At 50.2% G+C, this 27829-nt stretch overlaps 1 protein-coding gene across 4 annotated transcripts in view; it reads left to right on the forward strand.

Moving 5' to 3' along the window:
• The window catches only part of TCEA3 (transcription elongation factor A3), a 38307-nt gene extending 13544 nt beyond the window's left edge, over nucleotides 1-24763 (forward strand). For all 4 annotated transcript variants that reach the window (XM_081307284.1, XM_081307286.1, XM_081307287.1 and 1 more), the window contains 7 exons: nucleotides 373-435; nucleotides 12437-12600; nucleotides 12772-12827; nucleotides 16437-16592; nucleotides 21351-21497; nucleotides 22259-22330; nucleotides 24637-24763. In XM_081307284.1, coding sequence (XP_081163410.1) covers nucleotides 373-435; nucleotides 12437-12600; nucleotides 12772-12827; nucleotides 16437-16592; nucleotides 21351-21497; nucleotides 22259-22330; nucleotides 24637-24645 — 667 coding nt within the window. In that variant the 3' untranslated portion in view covers nucleotides 24646-24763. The remainder of the gene's footprint in view (nucleotides 1-372; nucleotides 436-12436; nucleotides 12601-12771; nucleotides 12828-16436; nucleotides 16593-21350; nucleotides 21498-22258; nucleotides 22331-24636) is intronic.
• The last annotated feature ends 3066 nt before the right edge of the window (nucleotides 24764-27829 follow it).

Genomic DNA, 27829 nt, shown 5'->3' on the forward strand with positions numbered 1-27829 from the left:
CCGTGCCCTGCAGGGGTGGCTGGAACCCATCTCTCGGTTTCCCTGGCTGCGGATGAGAACAGGCGCCCACCAGGGCCTGCCTAGCAGCCAGGAGAAGAGGGGCCTGCTGGGAGCTAGTTGTGAGTAATTAGTGACACCTGGTAGAACAGGTGCAGGGGATCTTCAGGCCTCCCCTCCTGTTGCCTCACTGGACGGGACAGGTGAGGGTGAGCAGCCAGCACTGCCTGGACCTCCCTCTCCAGGTGCCCTGGCCAGGTGGGTCCTCATCCTCCCCCAGCAGGCCTCGCTCCAGGACCCTTTCTCCCAGCCTCCTGGGGAATCAGCGCTGGTCCAGCCTGTCAGACGGTTCACCTCCAATCTCTCTTCTTTCAGGAGAGACTCTGTGGACTCCAAGTCTTCCACCACCTCCTCTCCAAAAAGGCCTTCGATGGAAAGGTAAGGAAAGTCACTGATTTCTCCATTGTAAAAGTCCTAGGGCGTTCAGCAGGTGTCCCCCTCTCTGCTTAAGGGAGGAAGCCTGAGGAGGGGGAGGAGAAAACCGCATGCATCATGTTGCCTCTAAATTCTAGGCCCCACAGGAGTGGCTTCTCCGCTGGGGCAGCTGACCAGGTGCTGTTGCTCCTTCATCTGTGAAACATTCTCAAGGTCAAGTTGAACCCAGAAAGGACAGAGGTCCTAAAAGCCTTTTTCTGGAGTGACGCATCTGCATTTGGGCTGAACTGCTTAGGATGTCCACCAAAGGGTGTCCACAAATCATCCAGACATTGGTTCATCAAATATTTACTGAGGGAGCTGGGCGTGGTGGCCCACACTTATAATCCCCAGTGGCTTGGGAGGCTGAGGCAGGAGAAACACAAGTTCAAAGCCAACCTCAGCAACTTAGTGAGGCCCTAAGCAACTCAGCAAGACCCTGTCTCTAAATAAAATATAAAAAAGGGACTGGGGGGTGGGTGGGCTGGGGTTGTGGCTTAGTGGTAGAGCGCTTGCCTCATACTTATGAGGCACTGGGTTCCATCCTCAGCACCACATAAACAAATAAGCAAAATAAAATTATTTTTTTAAAAAAGGACAGGGAATGTGACTCAGTGGTAAAGCACCTCTGGGTTCAATCCTCAGTACCAAAAAAAAAAAAAAAAAATAGTACCGAGGGCCTGCTGCGTGCCAGGAAGTGTTCCAGGTGCCAGGAATACAGATACAAAAGAAGAAAAGTCCCCGCCTGAGTCGCAACAGGCAGTACATTCAGTAAAGAAGTCACACAGCGGTGCAGGAGGCGACTAGAAGTACAGGAAAGCAGAGCAGGGAGAGGAGGATGTTCATCAGAGGGATGAGGAAAGCCTGTGTTGAGAAGGTGACCTTGGGGCAAAAATTTGAAGGAGGTGAGGGAGTGACTGGTGCAGATATTGGGGTCTTTTCAAGCTGGGGGTACTAGGTCTGATAGAGTTCAGGGACACTGGAGGTGGAGGGAGCAGATTGGGGGAGTGGGAGGGTTGGAGGGGACATTTAGAAATGGGAGCCACTGGAAGGCACTGAGCACTGGAATTAAATCATATTTACCAGGATCCTTCCGACTGAGGGCAGATTGCAGGGACCCCTGGGTAGAAGCAGAGACCAGTCAGAAAGCCAATGAGATGTTTCAGGCCAGATATAATGGTGGCTTGGATCAAGTGGGAGAAATGTAGGTGAGAAGAAGGGGTGGATTGAGGATCTATTTTGGAAAAGAGCTGATAGGATTTCCTGGCAGGTTGGATGTTCCGTATGAAAGGAAAAGATTTAAGATGATTCCAAGGTTTTTCATTTGAGCATCTGCAAGGATGGAGTGGCCATTAATTGGTATAGAGAAGACTGTGTGGAAATCGGGCTTGGGGTGGAATATCAAGAGTTCAGGTTTGGAAGCTGCATACACATGCCTGTAATTTTAGCTATTTGGAAGGTTAGGGTGGGAGGATCACAAGTTCAAGGCCAGCCTGGGCAATTAGTGAGACCCTGTCTCAAAATAAAAAATAAATAAAAGGACTATGGGGAACTGGGCACAGTGGTAGACACCTGTAATCCCAGTGACTTAGGAGGCTGAGTCAGGAGGATTGCAAATTAGAGGCCAGCCTCAGCAAGTTGGCAAGACCCTATCTCACAATAAAGTATAAAAAGGGTTAGGAGTGCAGTTCAGTGGTAAAGTACCCCTGTTTTCAATCCCCAGTACCAAAAAGAAAAAGGGGGAGGCCTAGGATGTAAGTCAGTGCTTGCCTAGCAATGTATAACACCCTGGATTTAATCTCCAATACTGAAAAAAAAAATAAAGTTCAGGTTTAGACATGTTGGATTTGAGGTATGCGTTAAGTCATTCAGGCAGAGAAGTTGAATAAACAGTTATGCAAGGGTGGAATTCAGGAAGAAAGTCTAGGCCAGAAATGTAAATTACAGAGTCATTAGTGTGTAGCTGGCATGAAAGTGACATCACCAAAGTGACATCATCCAAGAGATCGTAGATAAAGGAGTGAGCATGGGTCACGGCCCAAGAGGGAGGACAGAAGTCAGAACAGTAGGAGAAGTAGGGCTGGGGAAGAGTAAGGCAGACAGGGAGGTGGCTTAGAAGTGGATCAAGTCCAATGGTGGGGGTCCAGGTGCCATTCTGCATTCTGGAGAGGCCTGCTGGAACAAGCAGGGTGTTGGCCTCTAGACTATGTGTGACAACTGAAATCGTTTTAAGCCTAATGTACCAGTAAGACTGCCATCGGAAAGAAGAGTAAGGGCACAAAAATTAGGTCATCTACGGCATCATCAAGATCAAGCAGGCCTGAGATGTTGACACAATTCCAACATGGCAGCCACAGCTGGGGGGTGGAGGTTCTCTGGAGTGCTCCTTGGAGAAGGAGCCTGAAGCTGTGTCCTGCCTCTGAAGTTCTTAATCAGGAGAATTATCTTTTTTTTTTTTTTTTTTTTTTTTTAAGAGAGAGTGAGAGAGGAGAGAGAGAGAGAATTTTTTTTAATATTTATTTTTTAGTTCTCGGCAGACACAACATCTTTGTTTGTATGTGGTGCTGAGGATCGAACCCGGGCCGTACACATGCCAGGCGAGCGCGCTACCGCTTGAGCCACATCCCCAGCCCAGGAGAATTATCTTTTTTTTTTTTTTTTTTTTAATTATTTTATTGTTGGTTGTTCAAAACATTACATAGTTCTTATTATACCATATTTCACAGATTGATTCAAGTGGGTTATGAACTCCCATTTTTACCCCGTATACAGATTGCTGTGTCACATCAGTTACATTTCCATTGATTTACAAATTGCCTTTCTAGTGACTGATGTAGAGAATTATCTTAATGAATGCACCCGACTAGAAATGTCTGCCATGGGTCAGGCCTAGGAACAGAGGCTTCAGTATCATCTTGCTTCTAGACTACTGGTTCTCGGCAGGAGTCACTTAGACATTTGTGGACACTTTTTGGTTGTCATGACTTGAATGGGGGTGAGGGGTGGGGGCAGGAAGACACTACTGGCAATTAGTAGGCAGGGACCATGGATGTTAAGTGAACAGTTGTCCTATCCCCAAATCAAATGCTGACCACTAATCCATTTCTGGGTTTGATGCTATAATCAAAACAGTTGACCTTGATGTAGGACTGATGCCTCCAGACCACTTTCGTGACTTTGCTTCAGTGCCTTAAAGTCTCCTGGCTCTCTCCACTAATGCATTTTTCCCCCTAAAAGTCAGTCAAGCAGAATATATTTGCTCTTCTAGAGGTTGTACTATTTCCTGCTGGTTCGGTATTGGGGGTGGGCAACCTAAAGGACACAAGCAAGTCTTGGAAATTCACTTTTTTTTTTTCTATTTAGACTGTTTTCTGCACTGTTTCACGTGTCTTATTCATTCATGCATGCATGCATTTGGCAAGCACATCTTTTCAAACTCAACATCCTCCAGGGATCCAGGGCATGTGTGCAGCCTGAGTGACTAATGGAGACCATGACAAACCAGAGAGAACGTGCCTATCTAAAGGAGGCAGCTGCTCCCCAGCCCCAGCTGGTTATTGCCTTGGGAAATGCAGACCCCATGGGCTATTTCCTCCAGGGTTTTGGTTTTGGTTTTGGTTTTGGTTTGTTGTCCAGGTTGGCTTTGAACTCCTGCTCTTAAGCGACCCTCTTGTCTCAGGCTCCCAAGTCTCTGGGACTTACAGGCACACCCTACAATGCCAGGCCATCTTCCAGTGTTTCGAGGAAAGCTGGACATCTAAATTTTCATATGACACTCCCAGTTTTCAACACTGGCAACATATTCATATTTTTCTAAGACACAGGAGGGCCCCAAACATTATTTTGTAACCCACCTATTCACAGCATCTAAAGCCAGGCAAAATTGAAGCTCAGGGTCTCTGATTTTGTGGCTCTGACAGCTCATGAGGAGACAGGCCGCAGAGTGAGGGCTTTTAGAAGGGAGTAGGTATAACACGCAGAGGGAACGCAGGGAGGGTGTTTCGATATGACTTGAGTAGTCAAGGGAGACTTCATTAGTTCTGAGCTGGGAATCAAAAGATGCATGGCCGTTGGCCGGGTAGACAGTCCAGGAGAGGGCGTCCGAGCGGCGGAATGACACACGCAAACGCGTGGCAGTAAAAGTGAGGATGGTGCTTTCATAGATGTAGCTGGAATACCAAGAAACCGACCAGGAAGGGCACCGTGGTGACAGGAAAGGACTTGCACTTGAATCTTCTGCCCTTAACCTCGCTGTCAGAATTGTTGGACTTTGGCCAGAGCAGTTACTCCATGTTGGCAGTGCAGTCACCGAGATGCCCTCAAGGTGGCGCACAGGAGCCACGAGCCTCCAGGTGCCTCTGCCCTGCACTGAGGATGAATTTTCTAAGAACTGGCGCTGGCCCTTGGGGAAGCAGAAAGAAGCTGTGGATAAATCCAGCCTCCGCCGACACCCCAGTGGATGATGCCCTCTCTGCAATTTGGAATGGTTCCCAATCGTTTGTGCACTGATGCCACCCAGACAGATTCCAGCCTGCCAGCCAGCTCCTAGCCAAGCTGGAGGGATGGGGCTAGTGTGCTCTGCTGGGAAGGTGGAGGGGAGATGCTCCAAGCAGCCTCATCTTGCTCTAATAAGATGATTCTGGAAAGCTTTTATTTAGAAACATGGTGTCATGTGCTGAAAAGAATTGGGAAGGCAGACAGACCTAAATTTGTGGTTTGTCTCTATCATTTGGTAGTTGGATGGCAGACCTTGGACAAATCAGTTCAACTCTCTGAGTCCCAGTCTAATGATCAGTAAAATGGGAATAATTATGACCCCCCCCAAAGTCACTGAGGATCAAAGTGGATAATGAACTGCCTAGTACTGTTGCCGGCCCTACAAGGGTTCATAAGTGTGTAATGTGGAGTAATAATACTCGTGCAATGTGTTCGCTTCTGTAAGTTGTCTAATGTTTTTTTAGTGGAACTCTTCTTAGGCCCGTTAATCATTTCAGTAACCCCATAAGATGGCTGCTACTGTTATTTCCATTTTATGTGTGAAAAAAAATGGCATGGTGGTGCATGCCTGTATTCCCAGTGGCTCGGGAGGCTGAAGTAGGAGGATCGTGAGTTCAAAGCCTGACTCAGCAAAAGCGAGGTGCTAAGCAACTCAGTGAGACCCTGTCTCTAAATAAAATACAAAAAATAGGGCTGGGGATGTGCTCAGTTATTGAGTGCCCTTGGGTTCAACCTCTGATACCCCAAAACAAACCAACCAACCAACCAAAAACCGAGGCACCTAGAGGTTAAGGAGCTTCCTTGAGGTCCCATAACTACACAGTGGATGTCCCTATGAGTTTAGCTCTGGAGTCTGGGTTCTTCATGAATCTACCACCTGGTGTAGACAGTCCAAAAACGATGACTGTTGTTATGGCTCCTTCAAAGCAGTGTGCTCTAGGCTCCCCCCAAGGTCTCCCTCCCTCTGGTGAGCCCTACATGTTGAGGATGTGTGCAGGCTTCATGCCACCACAGGAGATGGGAGAGCAATCCCTCTCTTAAACCCAGGGCGAATGGCCACTGACCTGCCAAGAGGGCCTCCCCACCTGCAGCTCGGCCCCACCTGGAGCCCCCGGAAGTGGCGCTCATCTGCTGGCCGGCTCCCTCAGCCCATCATGTGTTTGTCCTTCCACGGTGCATTCATTCAGCAGAGCGTCTTCAAGTGCCTACCTGGAGCACTGTCACCGGTGCTGGAATAGAGGGAGAAGCCTCAAGGTCGCTGCCCTGGGCAGCCTGTGACCTGGAGGTGGAGGCAGACGGTGTTTACAAACACATAAACAAGCTAATTATAGACTTGCTCTGGAGGAAAAAAAAAGTCAGGGCAGAGACAGTCTGCCTTGGCTGAGGTGGTCAGGGAAGGCCTCCCTACGGATGTGACATTTGAGCTGAGACCTGGCTGGCAGGAAGGCACCTGTTGGGAGGAAGAGTGTTCCAGGAGGAGGCAGGAGCCAGAGCAGAGGCATGGCCACGGAGCAGTGGCTATGTCCCAGGGACAGAAGAGGCAGCGCTGTGGGCGCTTTAGTGAGCTGGGGTGGGGCGGTAGCTCCAGGCCAGGTCTGACGGGCCAGATGTGGAGGGGCTGGGAAGCCATGGTGAGGAGTTTGACGTGGGGATGAAAATAAGTGGCTGTTAGAGGGTCAGAAGCAGGGGAATGACTTGACCTGTGTGGGTTTTGAGAGGTCCCTCCAGCTGCTGTGTGGATTTAAGGGGGTGACAGCTTCAGGGCCCTCCTGCAAGAGACCAGGGACTGGGACCAGGGTTGGGGTAGGAGCTGCAGGAAGCACCCTGTTCACAACCCTCCCGCCCCTCCCCACCTTTCTCTGAAACACACCACAGAGAGGTGCAGGTGGGTCTTGGCTCTCTCATCTCTTGCCCTGCTCCCAGCCACCTGTAGTCAGGCAGAGGTGGGTAGAATCAAGGGTGAAGATCCAGAACAGGGACTAGGGTTGTGGCTCAGCGGTAGAGCGCTCACCTAGCAGGTATGAGGCCCTGGGTTCGATCCTCAGCAGTACGTGTAAATAAATAAAATAAAAGTATCCTGTCTACCTGTAACTAAAAAAATAAAAAATCATAATTAAAAAAAATCCAGAACAGTAAGTTTCAACCTGCATTAAAGAATGAATAAATGAAAGCATGGGAATCACTTTGAACAAAATTTTAGGAACTTACATTGCACAAGAGCTGAGCCTGTGCTCCCTGCCCCTCTCACCCAAGTGGCAACTAGGAGAAGCATCACGTCTCCGGGAGACACAGAAATCCCAGTGTCTATGGCCATAAAAGGAATCCAAAGCCAGGCCAAAGAGCAGGCACTGGGGGACGAGGAGGTCACAGGCAAAGTTGACACTAAGCAGTGCTCTGAGGATGTTGAGTAGGATTCTCTTATAACCCCAGGTTTGGTTTGGTTTTGTGACCCTGGGGACAGAATCCAGGGCCTCACACTGAACTACACCACCCAGCTCTCTTTTATTATTTTCACATAGGGCCTCTCTAAGTTGCCCAGGCTAGCCTTGAACTTGTGATCCTCCTGCCTCAGTTGCTGGGATTATAGGCTTGTGCCATTCAGCCGGCTGAAACCCCAGTTGTTTTGTTGTTGTGGTGGTGGTTTGTTTTTAAAGAGAGAGAAATTTTTTTAATATTTATTTTTCAGTTTTTGGTGGACACAACATCTTTTATTGTTATGTGGTGCTGAGGATCGAACCCAGCACCCTGCACCTCTCAGGTGAGCGCGTTACTGCTTGAGCCACATCCCCAGCCCAACCCCAGGTTTTAATACTTGGAAGCCCTGCTGCTCAGCCAGACTCTCTCTCAGCCACAACTCCCCAGACCTGAAGACTCTCTCAGCAGCCCACCCTCCTCTTTCTGAAGGGAAGCAGCACATCCACAGACGGAAAATGAACTTGACAATCAGCTGCAGATCCAGACCCTGGTGTTGCGTGGTGCAGGTGCAGCTGCTCAGACTGCAGTGCACAACTGGGAGGCCAATGGCGGGGAGGGCACCTCCTGCTGTAGGAAGCCCAGCAGCCTTTGGGGCCCTTTCACAAGGGCTCAGGGTGACTAGACGCTGGAGTGGAGCAGGGGAACCTAATTTCTTTGATGAGTCAGTTCTGGTGTGATTGAAGGCACCTGTGATCCCCGCTGTTTAGGAGACAGATGCAGGAGGATTGTGAGTTTGAGACCAGCCTGGGCTGCACAGCAAGACCTTGTCTCAAAAAAAAAAAAAAAAAAAAAAAAAGCCAGCACAATCTCCCTGGTGAGTCATTTTGGGAGCAGAAGCATGAGAGTTGGCGGACAGATAGATCCTGGTGGGCACAGAAGGAGGACTTTGGAGGGGTGAAGGCGGCAGCAGAAACGTCCTGCCTGCCTGGCCCCTTCCCTATGTGGTGCGGAAACAGTTCTGGAAGGGAGGAAGGAGCTATCCACAACTGTCACCAAGTCCTTTCACTTCTCCAAGTTCCATTTCCTCATCCGTAAAACAGGGCCAGGAATTTGTGCCTCTCAAGGCTACCACGAGGAATAAGTAGCGAATGCATGGTAAACAGTGGCTTCTGTTAGCACCATCCTTAACCAGCCCTGGGTCAGGCCTTCTCTCTCCTTCCACCTCCCTCTCCTCCACAAGCCCCCTCACCCTCCCACTCCAGGATGCCGAGCCCCTCAGCTTTGCCCGTGCAGACTGGGACTTCCACATTCCCATATGTTCCTGCGAGGAATGCGTTGTCATTGTCCTTTCCTCTCATCTGAGTGGCCGCCGCCTCTCCATTCCTTGCCGAATCCTTTGGACTGAATTGCACCACGCTGGGACCCATTTCACCTTTCTCTCTCTCTCCCTTTCTCTCTTTTGTGTGCATAGCGGTGGGTAGTGTTGGAGGTTGAACCCAGGGCCCTTGCTTGCTAGGCAGGTGCTTAACCACTCAGCCACATCCCCAGCCCTTTTTATTGTTTCATTTTGAGGCAGGGTCTCACTAAGTTGCTTGGGACCTGATAAGTTGCTGAGGCTGGCTTTGAACTTGCGATCCTCCTGCCTCAGCCTCCTGAGTCTCTGGGATTATAGGCATGTGCCACTGTGCCCAGCTCCATTTGCCCTGCTTAAATCATGTGGTAAGGTCTGGCATCATAAGACTATGAGCACAGAGAACCATGGGGACACTGGGCCATGCCCCTCGTGCACTCCCAGCTCCTCTTCATGAGGACCCAAAGGACCAACAACAGTTGGAGTCTGAGCTCCAGCCTGTTTATTTATTTGGTTGTATGCATTAACATTTCAATCTTTTTTTTCTTTTTGTTGTTTTCTAAATTGTGACAAAATATACATCACAAAAGTTGCCATTTAACCTTTTTTTTCAGCTTGAGAAAAATGAGATAGTTTGTCATTTCAAATGCATTAAGATTTACCAGATAGGGCTGAGGTTGTGGCTCAGTGGTAGCGCACTCACCTAGCACATGTGAGGCTCTGGGTTCGATGCTCAGCACCACATAAAAATAAATAAATAAATACATAAAGGTATTGTGTCCACTACAATTAAAAAGTAAATATTAAAAAAAGATTAACTAAATATATAAAACAAATAGCTATCACTGTTTATTGCAGATTTCCAGACTACTCTTTTTCACCCCTCAGTGCTGGAAATCCAGCACAGGGCCTTGTGCAGACTAGGCAAGAGTTTTACCACTGAGCCGCCTCCCCAGTCCAGCTTCCTGGCCAGTCCTAGTCACTGAACTTACTATATGGGTTTTTAAAATTTTTTTATGTATTTATTTTTTTGTGGTAGTTGGACACAATACCTTAATTTTATTTATTTTTATGTGGTGCTGAGGATCGAACCCAGCGCCTTACACATGCTAGGTGAGCGCTCTACCTCTAAGTCACAACCCCAGACCAGGATTTAAAAAATTTTTTTAAAAATATATGTTTAACATACCAGGCACAGTGGCACATTCCTGCAATTCCAGCAACTTGGAAGTCTGAGGCAGGAGAATTGCCAAGTTCAAAGCCAGCCTGGGCAACTTAGCAAGATCCTATCTCAAAACAAGAATTACAAAGGGCTACAGATATAGCTCAATAGTGCAGTGCTCTTGGGTTCAAGCCCAAAAAATCAATGAAAAGAAAAAAATTTTTTTTTTGCCATTTTAGGTGTACATCAAGTGGCCTTGAGTCTGTACACCATGTTGTGCAACCATTACAAACACAAAGTTTCAGAGATGAATGGAGTGTCTCAAACTGAAACTCTACACCCATTAGAAAACCACTCCCCACCCTGTTTCCAGCCCCTCACAATCACCATCCTACTTTCTGTATGATTTGGGTTATTCTAGAAACCTCATCTATGTGGAATCATGACGTTTGTTCTTTTCTGTCTGGTTGATTCCACTTTCTTTTCTGTCTGGTTGATTCCTCAAACTCTGTTGTATTCAGAGTTTATCCATGGTGTGGCATGTGTCAGGATCCCCTTCTTCTTTACAGCTGAATAATATTCCATTGTATGTACACATCACTTTTCTTATCTGTTCATCCATCTCTGGACCTTTGGGTTACTTCCACCTTTTGCTGACAGCTCCTTGGGAAGAAGAAGATAAGAAACCTGTCTCAGCTACCAGCTCAGAGTGACCTCTCGTGTTTGTCAAATGTTAAAACAATTTTATTACTATATATATATTCTTCATAGAAGATTTTTTTTAATTCTCTCTTCTAGATACTTATTTTTATTTTATTTTTTTAAGAGAGAGAGAGAATTTTTAATATTTATTTTTTAGTTCTCGGCGGACACAACATCTTTGTTGGTATGTGGTGCTGAGGATCGAACCCGGGCCGCACGCATGCCAGGCGAGCGCGCTACCGCTTGAGCCACATCCCCAGCCCTTCATAGAAGATTTTAAAAATGTGTATAAGCAAAAAATTCTTATGATAAAAATCTCTTACAATCCCCAAATATCTGAGAGATAATTACTATTAACATGGTTTGTGGACTCAATGTTTGTGATACCCAAATCCATATGATACCCACCCCTAAAGCCTCAAACCCCGATATGACTTCATTTGGAGGTAGGACCTTTATGGAGACTTTAAGGCTAAAGGAAATCCCAAGGGTGGAGACCTGGACCATTAGGGTTAGCATCCTTATAAAAAGAGACACCAGAGAACTCACTGGCTCTCCCCCATGTGGAAACAGCAACAAGTAGCCATTTACAAGCCAGAAAGAATCCTCACCAGAAACTGAATTGGCTAGCACCTTGATCTTGGACTTCCCAGTTTCTAGAACTGTGAGGCATAAATTTCTGGTTTTTTTTTTTTTTTTTTTTTTTTGTACCAGGGATTGAACCCAGGTGTGCTTAACCTCTGAGCCACATTCCCCAGCCCTTTTTAATATTTTATTTAGAGACAGGGTCTCACTAAGTTGCTTAGGGCCTTGCAGGTTGCTAAGGCTGGCTGGGGACTCACAGTTCTCCTGCCTCAGCCTCCTGAGCCACTGGAATTATAGGCATGCGCCATTGAATGCAGTTAACTTTCTGCTTTTGAAGCCATCTTTCTGTGGCATTTTGTTATGGGTGCCTGAACTAAGACACCTGTTTAGTTTTCCTGTCATCTCTGTGTGTGTGCATTTATATTTGCTTTTTCAAAAAAGGGAGATTGGTCTTAGGCAGTACACCCTAGAGCCAAGAACGAAGGCACTGGAACCAGGCTGCCCTGGGTTCACAATCTCAGAGGTGCTGCTGTGGGGATCAAAGTAGAAAATGCTGATAAAGGGGCTGGGGCTCTAGCTCAGTTGGTAGAGTGCTTGTCTTGCATGCACAAGGCACTGGGTTCAATCCCTAGCACCACACACACACACACACACACACACACAAAATGCTGGTAAAGTACCTGATGGCCCTCAGGCACCTGGCTGGAACCAGCCTGTACTCACAGAGGGAGAAGCCATGCCTGGTTGGCTGCTTCGTCCTTGTTCTTAGCACAGAGCCTGCAGAATGGTGCCTAATACATAGTTACTGAAGTAACAAATGGCTCATATTCTTACGAGTCCATAGGTGGAGAGAAACTAGTACAATGCTCAACAGATTGTAGCGTTATGGGTGGCGTCACCTGTCCTATGACTTGTAAAGCACAGTGGTTGGTCAAGAGTGTGGGTTCCCAGGAGGTGCACTGCTAGGGTTTGAATCCTGTTGGCTCCCAAGGTGTCATCTGAGTCGAGTGCATCTTTAAATGGATCTACGTCTAAGATGCACCTCTAAAGTTGGGATGAGAATAGCATTGACCTCATGGAATTGTTATGGGGATTAAATGAGATGATCTGTATCAAGTACCTGAAATAGGACCTGCCTCATCAGGTTGTGAAGAGGAGCAAGAGAGAACACCCCTATAAACATCCAGAATGGTGCTCCATCAATGCCTTGTCCACGTAACGTCAACTTGTCTATCACTGATTGTCATCCTCAGATCAAACAGCAGCAGATCAAGAGCAGAGACCCCCAAAACACCCAGCAGCCCCTCTACTCCCACGTTTGCCCCCTCCGCCTGCCTCCTGGCGCCCTGCTATCTCACAGGGGACTCTGTCCGGGACAAGTGTGTGGAGATGCTGTCAGCGGCCCTGAGGGCAGAAGGTGAGAGCTCACAGGCCAGGGAAAGGGGCTCCCCAGGGCAGGCGAGGTGCCCCTTCCCCAGCACCACTTCCTGGGAGTGGAAAGGGAGCACTGCTGTCCCCAGCTCAAGCAGGTACCTCTGTTGGTGGCAGTCGAGTCTGGCTCATGTCTGTATGTCCTGGTCTCTTTCAGATGATTACAAGGATTATGGAGTCAACTGCGACAAGATGGCTTCGGAAATCGAAGACCATATCCTTGAAGGGTGCTGGGTCTGTGGGTGTCTGGACCGCCTGGTGATGGGGCAGGCTCTGGGGACAGCCCCAGCCTCTTGTTAAGCACCTCAGCCACCACGGAGGACAGCCCCACAAGGTTCCCTGATGAAACCGTTGTAGGTGGGGCAGCGGAGGCGCAGGGAGGTTGCCACTTGCCAAAGCTCCTGCAGCGGATGGAGGTGGCAGAGTTGGGATTTGAACTGCTGGGTTCCAGCCGCTGTGCCAGATCCTAACGTGGATCTGGGTGGTCAGACAGGAAGCAGGTCTCCCGCGTGGCCTTTCCCCTCTTCCTCCCTCTGATAGTAACAACGCCATGTTTGACCCCCTGATGTTGTACCAGGCATGTGCGCTGTGCACCTGATGCTTCCTGTCTCTGTTAAGGCTCCTGACAACCTCTGAGGTGTGAGCTGCTGTTCCCATTGTATAGATGAGGAAGCTGAGGCCCAGGAACTACTGAGTGTCAGGTCTGACTGGAGGCTTTGGCCTTGGATTTCCACAGGCCCTGCTCCCCGCTTCCTGTCTGAAAGGGCCCTTGTGTAGACAGGGAGGGGCGACCTCACTGCTGTAGGCCCATTAGTCCAGAGGATTCTGCTTGGGAAAGAGTCTCTCCCTCCACTGTGCCCTGCTGAGTGAATGCATGGAATGTCTTTTTACTGAAGACAAAGGTTTGCCTGTCAGAGACAAAGAGGTGCGGAGGGAGGGGACAGAATACCCAGGAGAGAGGGAGTCTAAATGTCACATGGGGTGTGAGTGGCCCTTTTCAGACCTCCTGGGTTCTAGCTAGGTCTGTCAGAGAGGCCCAGGGCCAAATCTGCAGACAGCAAGCTTGCCTGCTTCCACATCCTGCCTGAAGCCAACCCTAAGTCCCCCAACATGTTTTCTGGAAGTTTCTCTCTATACATCCAGTGACTAGAACTACCCAAGGCCTCAACAAACACACTGGCATCCTCTCCTGTTAATCTAGGAAGGCTGAGCCCACCCAAGGTGTCAGGACTTCATTTTCTCCACAACAGCCACCCCTCTAAGCAGGTCCCTCTATCCACAAGCCCAGTTTGAAACTAAGTGGATGGCCTCAAACCTGGTTTCCCTCCTGGCTTTCCTTCCTCATTCACTGCTTCTACTGGACGCTGCACAAACCTTATAGCCCAGAGGATGGATGTAGGGCTTGAATTCTCTGTGTCCCCAGAAAAGCCTGGTCCTCTTTGGAGACCCCTGAACCTACGTGGCATGTGTGCAGCACAGGCCACACCCCTTCTGAGGGTCAGACCCCAAGGGTTGCCCTCCCGCTCCTCCTTCTTGGGTTTAGGAAATGGAGGAGTCAGAGATAGACTGAGGGGGGGTGTGGCCAGCCCAACTGTCCCCACATTCTGTCCTGCATAGCGACAGATACACGATCCAGAAATCCTGCATGGAAGGTTTCCCGACACATATTTTGACTCTCAAATTGCATCGTGACATATTCTTTTCTTTTCACACTTTTACGGTATTAAAACCACAATCGTTGTAAAAAACAATAATACCTCCTGCCTCCCCACCATTTCTGGCGAGTCGGCTGCCTCCTTCCTGCACGTCCCCCGCGGGCTCCTCTGTATGTGGCTTTTCCCAGCAACCGCTTTGTTTTCCTGATTCTGCTTGGTTCAGGAGAGCCAAAAAATGAGGCTGTGTTCCCGAGCTGCTCCAGAGGGTGGAGGGGAGGGAGGCCCATCTGGGATGCAGCGTTGGGAAAGAAACTCGCTGTGGTCGGTGGCCAGGGGCAGCTTCCTGCAGGGTGAGCGGCCAGAGCACTGCTGTTAAGAGGGGGTCTGGCCTCCAGCCCTGTCTGCTGGGAATCTGCCCTGTGACCTTGAGCCTGCACCCTTTGCAAGCCTCAGCCTCCTCGTCTAGTAATAGGAGAAGGAGTCCCTGGTCAGCCATTCCTGAGGTGGGTTCTATGGGATGAAAATCATGGTCATGGGAATTACCAAAGGAAAGGAGGAGAGGGGCCGGGCACAGCGGTACAGGCCTCTAATCCCAGCTAATCCCAGGCTGAGGCAGGAGGATCACAAAGTTTAGGGCAGTCTGGACAATTTAGTGAGACCCTGTCTCAAAATAAAAAATGCTGGGCATGGTGGCACACACCTATAATCCCGGCGGCTCAGGAAGCTGAGGCAGGAGGATAGCAAGTTCAAAGCCAGCCTCAACAACTTACTTAATAAGGCCCTAAGCAATTTGGCAAGACCCTGTTTCAAAATTAAAAACCAAAAGGCTGGAGCTGTGGCCCAATGGTAAAGTACCCCTGGCTTAAATCCACAGAACCAAAAAGCAGAAACAGGATGTAGCTCAGCAGTAGAGCATCCCTGAGCTCATTTCTAGTACACAAGTACATAGTGCCCAAGGGAAGGGAAAATATAGGAGGGGGAATCTATGATCAAATATGTTGGGTACACCATGTCACGCAAAGTTCAATGCTTTTTTTTTGCAGTACTTCTTAGAATATTAAATATGTATCCCTGCCCCCTGCCCCCAGCCGCCCAGTACACTGGGGATTGAACCCAGGGCCTTACACATACTAGACAAGAGTCCTACCATTGAGTTACACACCCAGCCCTTTTTATTTTTTTAAATTTTGAGACAAGGTCTCACTAAGTTGCTGAAGCTGGCTTTGAACTTGCAATCCTCCTGCCTCAGCCTCCCGAGTTGTTGGGATTACAGGCGTGTGGGCCACAGCACCTGGTCAACATGTAGCTTTTTTTTTTTTTTTAACTAATTTATTTTTTAGTTGTAGTTGGACACGGTACCTTTATTCACTTATTTATTTTTATGTGGTGCTGAGGATCGAACCCAGGGTCCCGCACATGCAAGTCGAGCGCTCTACCACTCACTGAGCCACAACCCCAGCCCCAACATGTAGCTTTTAATCTTCTCTAATAGCTGTACTTACAACCTCCAAGATCCCTTCCAAACTAGAGATTCTCCTCATCTTGTCATCGTCCTCACAGCCCATAATGTTGAACATTTGATACGTTCCAGACACCATGCCAGTAAACTCACTGTATCTTTCTAACAACACTGAATTTTACTTATTTACTTATTTAGTGGTACTAGGGATTGAAGCCCTGGACACTTTATCACCAAACTACATCCCCAGCCCTTTTATTTTTTTTATTTTGAGACAGAGTCTCACTAAATTACTGAGGCTGGCCTCAAACTTGCCATCCTCCTGCCTCAACCTCCCACATCACTGGGTTTATGGGCGTGTACCATCCTGCCCAGCTCCAACACTATATTTTATAAATAAGGAAACTGAGGTACAGAGAAGTCATGTGACTCATCTGAAGTCACACAAGAGGCTTAGAAAAAGCAGGGTGCCTGTTCCCCAGGGTCCTTGACACCATAGTGCTTGCTACCATTAGTCACTCCATGGAGGGTGTTTCCTGTCTGTGATACTTAGATGACCCCAAATGCCCAAGTGCTACCTCCAGTGGCCAGTCAGAGGCCACAAAGGTGCCGCCAACCCCTGTAAAGTCCAAGAAGAGGAGGAGATGGCTCTGGATTCTGATCCTCTGTGCCCCTCTGTGAGTGGCAGGCTGTCCCTTGACCTTGTCACATATCTACCAGGAGCTCAAGAGCACAGACATGAAATACCGGAACCGCGTGCGCAGCCGCATCAGCAACCTCAAGGACCCCAGGAACCCTGGCTTGAGGCGGAATGTGCTCAGCGGGGCCATTTCCGCTGGGCTCATAGCCAAGATGACGGCAGAGGTAAGGACCGCGGGGCCTCTGGGTGGGAGTGTGGGAGGCCAGGCCCCTCCACTGTGCCCAAGGCCCTTTTCCCACCAGAATCATCTCAGCCCCCCCACAGGGCCTCGAGAGCCATCAAGATGATGAACACAGGCAACTTGTATGAAGTGCTGTGTAAGCACAGGGACCGCGGCCATAAGATAGAAATGTGTCGTCCCCATGTTACAGATGAGGACACTGAGGTCAGCCAGTGTTCCGCTGCACGCAGCCAGAAAGCGTTGAAGCCAGGAGGCAGCTGTCTGGCCCCAGGGCACCCACCTTTCTCTGCTTCTCTCTCTCGTTCAGTCCTGTATCCCAGTTCTCAGAACCCAGGGCCCTGGCCACGATAGGAGTCCAAGGTGAGGAGTCAGATTTTAAGTTATAATACCGAGTGGTACATAATGCCACTGTGGGAACTTACAGGAGGGGAGGACTGACCCAGCCTCGAGGGGTCAGTAGAGGAGAGACCATTTGAGAAGCGATTGTACAGTCCTCAGAAGCCCTGAACCGTGTCAGCCTTTGAATTCCGATTCTGCCACTTATCTGTGTGACCTTGGATGAACTATTTAACCTCTCTGTGCTCAGTTTTTCCCTCTACAAAATGAGGATGAGAATCAGAACTGCTCTCTTGGGAAGGACTGAATGAGTTAATATACACGAAGTAACAGATGTGTGATACAGGAGAAGATGGACCCGGGGCTTCCTGGGCCTCAAGGCAAGGCTCCCCTCAGGGTCAGTAAGTGATGGGCTCCTTCACCTCTCATTTCCTGTAACCCTTCTCACGGTGTCATAGAGGAGGAAATATCCCCATTTTGTTGATAAGAAAACTGAGGCTACAGTTAGTGATAGATGAGTGCTTGATCCCAGGTCTGCTTATTTCAGAGCCCACACCTTGGAAAGACACCTTTTGCCACCCTCAGGCATGACAGCTCTCTCCCGCCAGAGCTCACAGGGGATCCCTGCCAGTAGCCAGAAATTGGAGAATTAGCCGAGTGCAGTGGTGCACACCTGTCATCCCGGTGGCCTGGGAGGCTGAGGCAGGAGGACTGTAAGTTCAAAGCCAGCCTCAGCAACTAGCAAGGCCTTAAGCAACTCAGTGAGACCCTGTCTCTAAATAATACATAAAAAAGGAATGGGGATGTGGCTCAGTGGTCAAGTGCCTCTGAGTTCAATCCCTGGTACCCCCCAACACACACCAAAATTGGAGAATTGAAGTGACCCCGAGAAAGAGTGAAAGTGTTAGGTCCCTGGATCCTGGTTGGGCCTCAGGGTGTCTGGGAACCCACTGATCACTGTGATCTGTGTGTAGTGAGCGGTGTGGCACACGTGTTGTGTGTGTGTGTGGCATGTGTGATGTGTTTGGTGTTTGTGTGTGTTCTCTGTGTGCTATGTGGAGTCTGCGTAGTATGTGTGTGATGTGCAGGGTGTGTCTGGTGTTTGGCGTGCGTGTGGGGTGATGAGTATGTGTGTTACAGTATGTGTATATCTACGTTTCGGGGAGAGGGCTCACTGCCTTCCTCAAATACCCAAACAACAAAGAGCTCTTGCTCTAAGGTAAAGTGGGAACTTGGCAAATGTGCACCAGGGTTATCTTTCCGCTTAATTTAAAATATCTGATCTTTTTGACAAATGGAAGTGGATGTCCATGATTGCAAATTGCAAGTCAGCTTACCAGTATCTTAGTTCAGGTTGCTGTAACAAAAATCCCCCCGTCGGGCAACCGATGCATGACAGACTCATTCAGTGCTGAGTGCTGAAAGTCCAAAATCAGGGTGCTGGCAGGTTCCATCTGGTGAGGGTGAGGGCCTCATTCCTTACAGACAGCTCTCTCATGTGACCACCTCACCTGGCGGGAAGAGTGAGTGTCTCTGGCCTCTTTATAAAAGTAATCCCACAGCCCTCCAGACCTAATCTCCTCCCAAGGACCCTACATCCAAATCCCATCACTTTAGGGGTTAGAATCTCAGCATTGGAATACCTGGAGTTTCCTCCTGGGTCATCTCTTGCCCCAAGAAAGAAGTTTCTATAAGAAATACAAGACAGGGCTGGGGATGTGGCTCAGTGGTGGAGCTTGCCAAGGATGCCCGAGGCCCTGGGTTCAGTCCCTAGCACCACAATCAATCAAATCAAATTTTTTAAATATTTATTTTTTTTTAGTTTTTAGGTGGATACAATATCTTTATTTTTTATTTTTATGTGGTGTTGGGGATCGAACCCAGCGCCCCGCGCATGCCAGATGAGTGCACTACCTCTTGAGCCACATCCCCAGCCCAATCAAATTTTTTAAAAAGGAAAGAAATACAGGACAGGGTTGTTTCAGTAAGAAAAATGATGGTAGGCAGAGTGGCACATGCCTGTAATCCCAGCAACCGTGCAGGCTGAGGCAGGAGGACCACAAGAAGTTCAAGGCCATCCTGAACAACTTAGTGAGAGTCTGTCTCTGAATAAGAAAGGGCTGGGGGTGTGGCTCAGTGGTAGAGCACCCCTGGGTTAAATCTCTAGTTCTGGGGGAGAAAAAAATGTGTTCAACAGACCCTTACTGAACTCGCATTCAGGCCTCTTCTCTGCCAGCGTCCTCTCCTGCTCTTCTCTGCTGAGTTGAGCGCCTGTTTTCTACATCAGTGTGCTCATGTTTGTGTTCTGGTGGAGCAGGGGGTGGAAGACAGGGCCTGGCGCATGCTCAGCAAGCGCTCTACCACTGACTGGCTGATTCCCTGTGACTCTGAGAGAGGTCAATGGGTTGGCGGGTGGGTGGGTAATTTTTCCTGTTCTCTGTTAGCAGGCACTTAACGCCCTCCTTCCAGAATCTAGCCTCCCGCAATGTTTCCCACGCACCTCAACTCGAAGCCACCCCACATACCCGTCCCCAAACACGCTGTCCTGGTCTTCTGCTCTTTCGTATCTGCTATTCTTTGTGTCTGCAATGTGCCATCTCCTGAGAATCCATCTGTGGAGACTGGCTAAGGTCATCAGCGTCTTTTTGACCAGCCCTTCCCAGGCCCTTCCCAGGCACCAGCCCTTCCCAAGGGAGGTGTGCTTCTGGCACCTGCACACCTCTGCTCTGGACTCCCTTCCCTCTCTGGTTATGGGGCAGGGACCAAAGCTTCCTGTCTGCAGCCTGGCAGCCTGGGGGCTGTGGTGTGCCCAGCCAGCTGTTGCCAGCTCCAGAGCTAAGTATGTGCAGCACTCAGTTACATCACTGTAGTGGCTTGACATTGACTGGTGCCTGGCGCAACTGCACACACCTGTAATCCCAACAGCGTGGGAGGCCGAGGCAGGAGGATCACATGTTCAAAGCCAGCCTCAGCAACTCAGCGAGGCCATGTCTCTAAATAGAATATAAAAAAGGGCTGGGGATGTGGCTCAGTGGTTCAGTGTTCCCAGTACAAAAAAAGAAAGAGAGAAAAGAAGTTGACCACCGTGGGAATATTTACACCAGGTAAATTGACAGGTGCTTCCAAGGAATCAGGCACTCCCATCGCCAAAGCCCATTTAACACCAGTTAAAGGCATTCAGTAAATTGGCATCTGATAAATTTCAAATGGCTGACTGCATTACACTCTGGACAATTCCCCCAAATTAAAGGCAGCAGCTTTAAGCTTCCGTGACCCTGGGTTGACTTATCTTTCTCTTATTGTTCCTGCGAGGGGTGAGGCCCTCACCTACGAATTTAACACAACAGGGCTTAAACATTAGTGTGTACCGGAACAACTTGGGGACACTGGTTAAAAAAAAAAATGTATGTTCCTGGGTCTGCTCTTGGCATTTCAGAGTCAGGAATATGCTTTTGACCAAGAAGCCTGAGTGGTTACAATGCAGGGTCAACACACTGAAACCATTTGACCTTTATGCCGAGTCTGTTCCCTGCGGAAGCCTGACAGACGGCAACAATTGAAGTGGCCGGCCAACACCACGTCCTCGCTTCCGTCTCAGCTTCAGTTGTGTTCCTTTCCCTGCACAGCTCTTAGGTGGCGCTGCCTCCAGCTGAGCATGCCCTTCTCTCCTCTCCTGTGGCAGAGGCTTAAGGGGAATCCAGTAGCCAGGGGACAGGAAGGGAAGGGTCTGGGTAATGCAGACCCTGCGAGTCCACGGTGGGTGCTGTGGGAGGGGAGTCCTGCGATCAGCTCACCTGTGAGCCCAGACGCCTCAGGGTTCTGCTGAGGGCGGGGATGGCGGCAGCAAGTCATGGATAGCTGGGCCACGGCTCCCAGAGGCAGGACGCACCAGGCAGTGCTCATAGCTGGAACAGGCTCTGGGTCAAGTCTAGACTGGAAGGGTTAGGGGACACAGGACATATAGATCAGATGGGCAGTGGTTCAATCCAGGCCAAGGTCCTGGCAGGCAGGGGGAGGGCCAGGCCTGGTGGAATGAGCCACAGCACTAATCCCAGGCCGGCTGTTTGCCTGCGACCCTCCCGTACTCGCCCAGCTGACCTTGGCCCAGCGGGAGCCCCCAGGTTTGACCTTGCAGCCAGAGATGGAATGGGAATAGGGATGCTTCAGGTCCAGCATTTTCCCAGCTGGGGAGGACCAGAAAGCCAGGCCTCCCGCTAGCTCCATCCGGCAAGCTCCCTCCTCTGTTCAGATGCTCTAGAAAGCAGGGAGGTGGGGTGGGGGCTGGGGATCTAGCTCAGGTGGTAAAGTACTTGCCTCGCATGTACAAGGCCCTGGGTTCAATCCTCAGCACCGCCAAGCAGGTGTGGGGCCGTCAGCCCTCACGGACAGGCTCATTTCTCTCCAGGAAATGGCCAGTGACGAGCTGAAGGAGTTGAGGAACGCCATGACCCAGGAGGCCATCCGGGAGCACCAGATGGCCAAGACTGGCGGCACCACCACCGATCTCTTCCAGTGCAGCAAATGCAAGAAGAAGAACTGCACCTATAACCAGGTACCGGTGCTGCAGGCTGGGCCTGAGGAAGAGGAGCCAGGGGCCGTGGAGGTGGTGAGCCAGAGAGATGCTTAGGAAGGAGCCCGAGGGGAGAAAGGGCTGAGGTTCTCCAGGCCGCAGAGACCAGGGCCAGGCTTGGGATACCACAGTGGTGCTTCTGCGGCTTCTAGAACATTTTCTGGCTGTAGAACAGTTGGCTGTGTGATGAGGAGGCGGGACCAGTGTATTCTGGCCTGCCCTGAGGTAAGAATGAGAAGAGCCAGACACACAGGGGGCCACCCCCGAGAGTCACTGATGGCCGGAAGGGAACTGAGCCGTGTGGAGCCAGCTTCTTTGTTATAACCAGGGAAACTGAGGCCCCTGGGCCTCCAAGCCCCTTTTCCTCTCCAGGCCTCCATCCTTCCATTGGTAAAATAAAGATGAACGAGGTGATTTCTAAAGTGCTCCCGGCTCACTCCGGTGCTGGTGGGCTGGGCACGTCTGTGTTCGGGGTGAGGCCCGCATGCGGCCTGTGGGAGGCAACAGCAGAGAGATCAGTTCGGAAAGATCAACCCAAGTGCAAGTGGAAGGCCAGGCTGAGCCGTTGAGGTGCTGGGGGCGACTCATGGACGGCCCAGGGAGAGGGAGTTCTTAGTGCTAGGGAATTGCCAAAGTGGGGCAGGAATATCGGTGCCAACCCCTGGGATCCGGACCTACTAGACAGGGGAAGCCACAGCAGGTTCTAGATCAGCAGAGCGACTTCACGGCTGGTTCTCTCTCAGGTGCAAACGCGCAGTGCCGACGAGCCCATGACCACCTTCGTCCTGTGCAATGAATGCGGGAATCGCTGGAAGGTCTGTAGTCTGTCTGTCTCCCTCCCTCATCACCCACAGACCCCGCCCCAAATAAGAAGAACTATCCCCACCTCCCAGAAGGGCCTCATGCCTGGGGCGTTGCCAGCCCACATGGAGTAGGCCTGCAGAGCCAGGCAGAGTGGCAGGTTGCTTGGGGCAGCAGGGAGAGAGAGCACATGCATGTGTTAGTTCTGGAAGGGCGCCCAGCTGGGGTGGGAGCAGCATCCTCCATTTTATTGATGGGTGGGCAAGTCTGTCTTTGGTGCGCAGATGGAATCCTCTTCCTGAGGCGCACGGAGGGGAGGGGAGACAATGGCCCTTGCCCTGGGACCGCACCTCTTTGCAAAGTGCTTTCACAGATGCTGGTTCCTCTGACCTGCTGCTGCTGAGCCCTGTGGGGGTGGGTGGGGGAAAGCTCCCTGGGCCTGCTGTGCATCCTCTCCTCCTGAGGCAGTTCTGGAAGTTTCCCAAGGCTGGGGCCCCAGGCTGCCCCGCTTCCCGCAGAGGCAGAGGCAGAGGCTTTGTTCTGAGCCAAGAAGAGACTCCTCCCCGAGTGCTCCTCCCTGCCAAGCCTTCTCCTGAGGGAACTGGGTGTGGTCATGTGATTGTGCCAGTGTCCAGTCCATCTGATTTATCTCACTTGTTTGTGCACTGGGTGACCTCTGGGCCATCAGGCAGGTCATGGGGCTCCAATAGTTCTAAAATGCTTAGCAAGGGGCCCAAAGCTGTGATTGGGAGCCAGGAGCCCTGGCTTCATGTCCCGTTCCTCCCTCCTTGCTGTGTGACCCTGAACATGTCACTTGCCTCTCTGAGCAGAAGGGTGGCCAGAATACCTTTATCCAAGGGTTGATGTGAGGATGAATACATATGCACACAGACTCTGCAAACAGTAAGAAATGGTGGCAGTCTCACTTTCAGATGAGGAAACAGAGCCAGAGAAAGAGTTAAATTCCAGAGTTCAGAGCTCTGAAGACCAAGGCTTCCAGTTCCTGATCAATTGATTTTCTGATAGAGGGCCGGCCTCCACAGCCTCACTAGGGCCTCTGTAGAATTGCCATATGGTTTCAGGTAAAGGCCAGATGGTCGTGCCTGTTTCCTTTATTTACTTTTCGAGCACTCATGGGTGGGTCTGTGCAGTGGTCTAGTGGTTTAGAGCAGGGACTTTGGCACCAGGCTCAAATCCTGGCTTTACTACTTACAGAATGGCCTAGCTCACGGCTCCCACTCTCCTGGCCTGGATTTCCTCATCTGTAATATGGGGGTTGTAATATCCAGCCCACGGTGCCGTTCTGCAGATGACATGTGTAAGGCATTACGGGCCTCACAGCCTCTCTGGCTGTTCTCTGGCATCTTTGTCAAATTAAAAAAAAAAAGATGGCTCTGCTGGGAATAGTGTGCACACCTGCAGTCTCAGCACAGGATTATAAGTCCAGGCCAGCCTCGTAATTTAGCAAGACTGTGTTTCAAAATAAAAAATAAAAAGGGCTGGGGATGGGGATGTAGGTCCATGGCAGAATGCCCCTAGGTTCAATCTCCAGTACTGTGGCAGTGGGGACGGGGGGATAGCCCTGTCCCAGGATACACAGCAATCAGAGTGTGGGCTGTTTCAGCCTCAGCTTACCCCTTAGTCTAGGCACTTTGTGCAGTCAACAACTTGCACAACCACACAAAAAAAGCCCTGAACACATATGTAAAAACCACTCTGAGTGCCATTTTGGTGATGTCATCTAGTATTCTGGGATGTGGGGTAAGTCATTTAATGCTGCTTTCTTACCTATACAGATTGGAGTAACACTAGTATCGACCTCATGGAAAATGTGAGGTTGAAATGAGTTGAACATAAACACTATGACCCCACCCAGAGTAAGTGCTCAGTAAATGACCGCTCTTGTGACTGGCACCACTAGGGGAAGGTGTCCTGCATGCCACAAACCCAGCAGGACCCATTAGAGGTGACAGCCATGTAGCTTCTGACAACATTTTCAGTTATCGTCCATTGCTATAGGGGAGACTAAGCCCACCCAAGGCATTAGTGACAATCACAGTGTGTTCTCAGCCATTAATCAGGAAGCTGCAGTGTGCCTGCCAGACGTGGAAGGGCCACTCACTTCTTACCTGACCTGGTTCTCCCACTGGCCAGCGTATGATCCCATTTTACAGATGAGTGATTTGCTCAAGGTCACACAGCGAATAACAGCCGATCCTGGCCTGTGGCTCCAGACCCCACCTTCTTCCTCATGTCCCCAAATGCCCTCCCTGGAAGACACAGGAACCTCTCCGATTCTGTTGCTTTTTTGGTTTTGTAGTTCTGCTGACAGGACCGCCCACCAGGACCGCAGCATCCAAGGGCAAAGAACAGAGAGGGCGAGCTGAGCCACCGAACTGGAGAAAAATAAAAGTTAAAATGAAGAAAAATACTGAACTCTGAATGAGGTAGTAGGGATCGGAGGGAGAATTCTTACACAAACTGGTAATCAGTTATTAATAATAAATGGCTAATAGGGGGAGCCTAGTTGGGGTTCAGTGCTGAGAATCTATGGACAGACCTCCTGTGCCAAGCCGGAGCATGAGAACTGAGGGGTCATGTCTCTCACAGTGGGCCAGCAGACCTTTGCTTTCACCCTTCCCCGACCCCGTCTGAATCACAGCCTTTTTTGGATTGAAAAATACCAGAGGAGGCCGAATGGGGTGGCACATGCCTGTCATCCCAGCAACTTGGGAGGCAAAGACAGGAGGATCGTGAGTTTGAGGCCAGCCTCAGCAATTTAGTGAGGCTTTGTTTCAAAATAAAAAATAAAAAGGCTGGGGGTGTAGCTAGGTGTTAGAGCACCCCTGGGTTCAATCCCCAGTACCACAGAAAAACGAAAACAAATAAAAAAACAGATCAACACGAATGCTCCCCCACCCCAGAGCCACACTTGGGGCGTAGCTGTCCTGTGGTTGGCTCAGGGAGATATGACTCCCACACCAGGCAGGAGCATCTCGACTCCCTCTCCTCTCTTCCCAAACTCCCTGCTATTCCCTGTTCACAGCTGGCTATAGGGGACCTTTGAGGACCCCAGACCAGGTCCCTCTAGGTGGAGAACGGCTCCTCTAGAGGCAGTGCCTGGACTTTCACAGTCCTTGGAGGCCCTGAGCCTTGGAATCTGCCCAGGCCCTAGCACTGTGCTCCACCGGGCTCCATCTGTGGCCCCAACTTCAGAGGAAGTCAGCAGACCCCAGGGGCCTTGTCACGCTTCTCCCTTGAGGACATCAGCTTGCTTCTCATGCTGATAAGAACTCTAGGCAAAGCTGGAAAACTTCTGGAAAAGTCCTTGGGAGCAGATCTGTTGTTGAGCCTTATGGGTCTCAGTCTCTGTCCCTGGCCTTCCATCAGCCCCAGGCTGAGCTGCCTTTACCTAAAATGGACAATGTGCACGAGCCCACGTACTCCGGGGACCTTGGGCAAGTCACCTACCCTCTCTGAACCGCTTCCTTACCTATAAAAATGGAAGCAGTACTGCTGCTGCCCCCTCCTCGGGTGACACGTGGAGGTCGCTGGGTGCACCCTGGGGTGAACTGTAACAATAGCCCGAGCTCCTCATCTCCCCGGGCATCGTCCCCTCTGCCACTGGTGATGTCCTCTTCTTCTGCCCGTCATGGGATTCTCCTGAAGATGCAGCCCGTGAAGAGACTGTTCAGAAATCTGCCATCATCTCCGGCTTTTCAACCGTTAGAGCTGCAGGGGCCAGTGGAAAGGCTGGGTTCCCTCCCCGAAGGTGCAACACCCACAGCTCCTACAGGCAGAAGAGGACTGAGACCCAGGTCTTCTGTCCCTGTCGTTGTGTTTGTCACTGAGACATCTAGAGCTGGACACAGTGCTCAGCCTTACCTTCCAGAAATTCATGGACTGATGGGGAAAGAAACCATAGACTTCCACACTAGATGGGGTGTGACAGGCCATATCTGAGGTGCAAATATTGTCTGCAGAAATGCAGAGGGTGCTGCTTAGAGACCCAGGTGCTCCGTGAACTTTGATATTAGAGGGAACCCCTGGGAATTATGTTAAACTACAGATTTGGATTCAGTGCATCTGTGATGGAGCCTGAGGTTTTACACTCCCTACAGCCTCCCAGGTGATACTGATATTGCTGACCATGGGCTGCACCCTGAGTAGGAAAGGCTTGACTATCTAACTTTTGTTTGCATTGTCTGATCCTCCATCCGAATGTTTAGAAACCAACAGTAGAGCCAGGCATGGTGGCGCACGCCTATAATCCCAGCAGCTCAGGAGGCTGAGGCAGGAGGATCACGAGTTCAAAGCCATCTCAGCAACTTAGGGGGCCCTGTCACAAAATAAAAAATAAACAAGGCTGGGGATGTGGCTCAGTGGATAAGCAATCCTGGGTCCAATGCCTGGTACAAAAAAAAAAAAAAAAGAAGAAGAAGAAGAAGAAGAAGAAGAAGAAACCAACAGCAACATAATAAAATAGCAGCCACTATCAATTAAGTGTCAATAAAGGTTTCTTTGGGATGATTTTTTAAAGGTGGTGCCCTGGGGCAATTTTCTTTAGTCACAGTCCAATCTCCACTGTGTTCCCAGTATCGTGGGGACTTAAGCATAGAGTGAGGGGGACAACTATGAATCCACCCTCCAATAACCTGTTTACAAAGGCAAAGCGCCAGATTATACAGCAAGAGAACAAACCGGCTCAAGTCCACACATCTGCTGGTCCTTGTGTAGGTTCACAAAAGGACATAGGAAGGCATGAACAGGCCAGACTGTGTCCATCAGCGAGTGTCCACCCCAGTGGCCTTCCTGTGTCCTCCGTGGATATTCTGCCCATGTCCTCCACTGTGCAGAACAAGACTCAGGGTTTGTTTATTTGTTTGTTTTTGTACCAGGGATTGAGCCCAGGGACACTTAACCACTGAGCCACATCCCCAGCCCTTTTTTTATATTTTATTTAGAGACAGGGTCTCACTGAGTTGCTTAAGGCCTTGCTAGTTGCTGAGGCTGGCTTTGAACTCACCATCCTCCTGCCTCAGCCTCCCGAGCCACTGGGATTATAAGCATGTGCTACTGTACCCGGCTCCAGAATCAGCTTTTCAAAGTTGCCCATCGTGTGGTGTTGAGTCCCCTGTTCTGCCTGCCATTTAGAAGCTTCCATTTCCCCACTGTTCTTGGCAGGGCCTTTGAGGCCCTGCAGCGCCGGCCTCTGCCTCACCCCCGCACTTTGAGCTTCAGCCACACTGGCCTCTCCCAGTTCTCCGTGGCGTGCTGTGCTCCTTCTGGGTACAGAGGCTTTCCACAGGCTCTTGGCTGGCACACAGGGTTTAACCCCGTCTTCTCCATCTCAGAGGTGAGGAGGGTGTGAGCTATAGCAGCTCAGCTCTAACCTCTCCACCCAGGAAGGCTTCAGGGGAAGGGGAGAGTGTTCCCTTGGAGGAGGAAAAGGACGAGGTTAGATGAGGTGAGACCCAGACAACATGCTTGGAATGGAGGAGAGAAGTCCCTAC

The sequence above is a fragment of the Spermophilus citellus genome (assembly GCF_964194105.1).
Source record: "Spermophilus citellus genome assembly, chromosome: 9".
Taxonomy (NCBI): domain Eukaryota; kingdom Metazoa; phylum Chordata; class Mammalia; order Rodentia; family Sciuridae; genus Spermophilus; species Spermophilus citellus.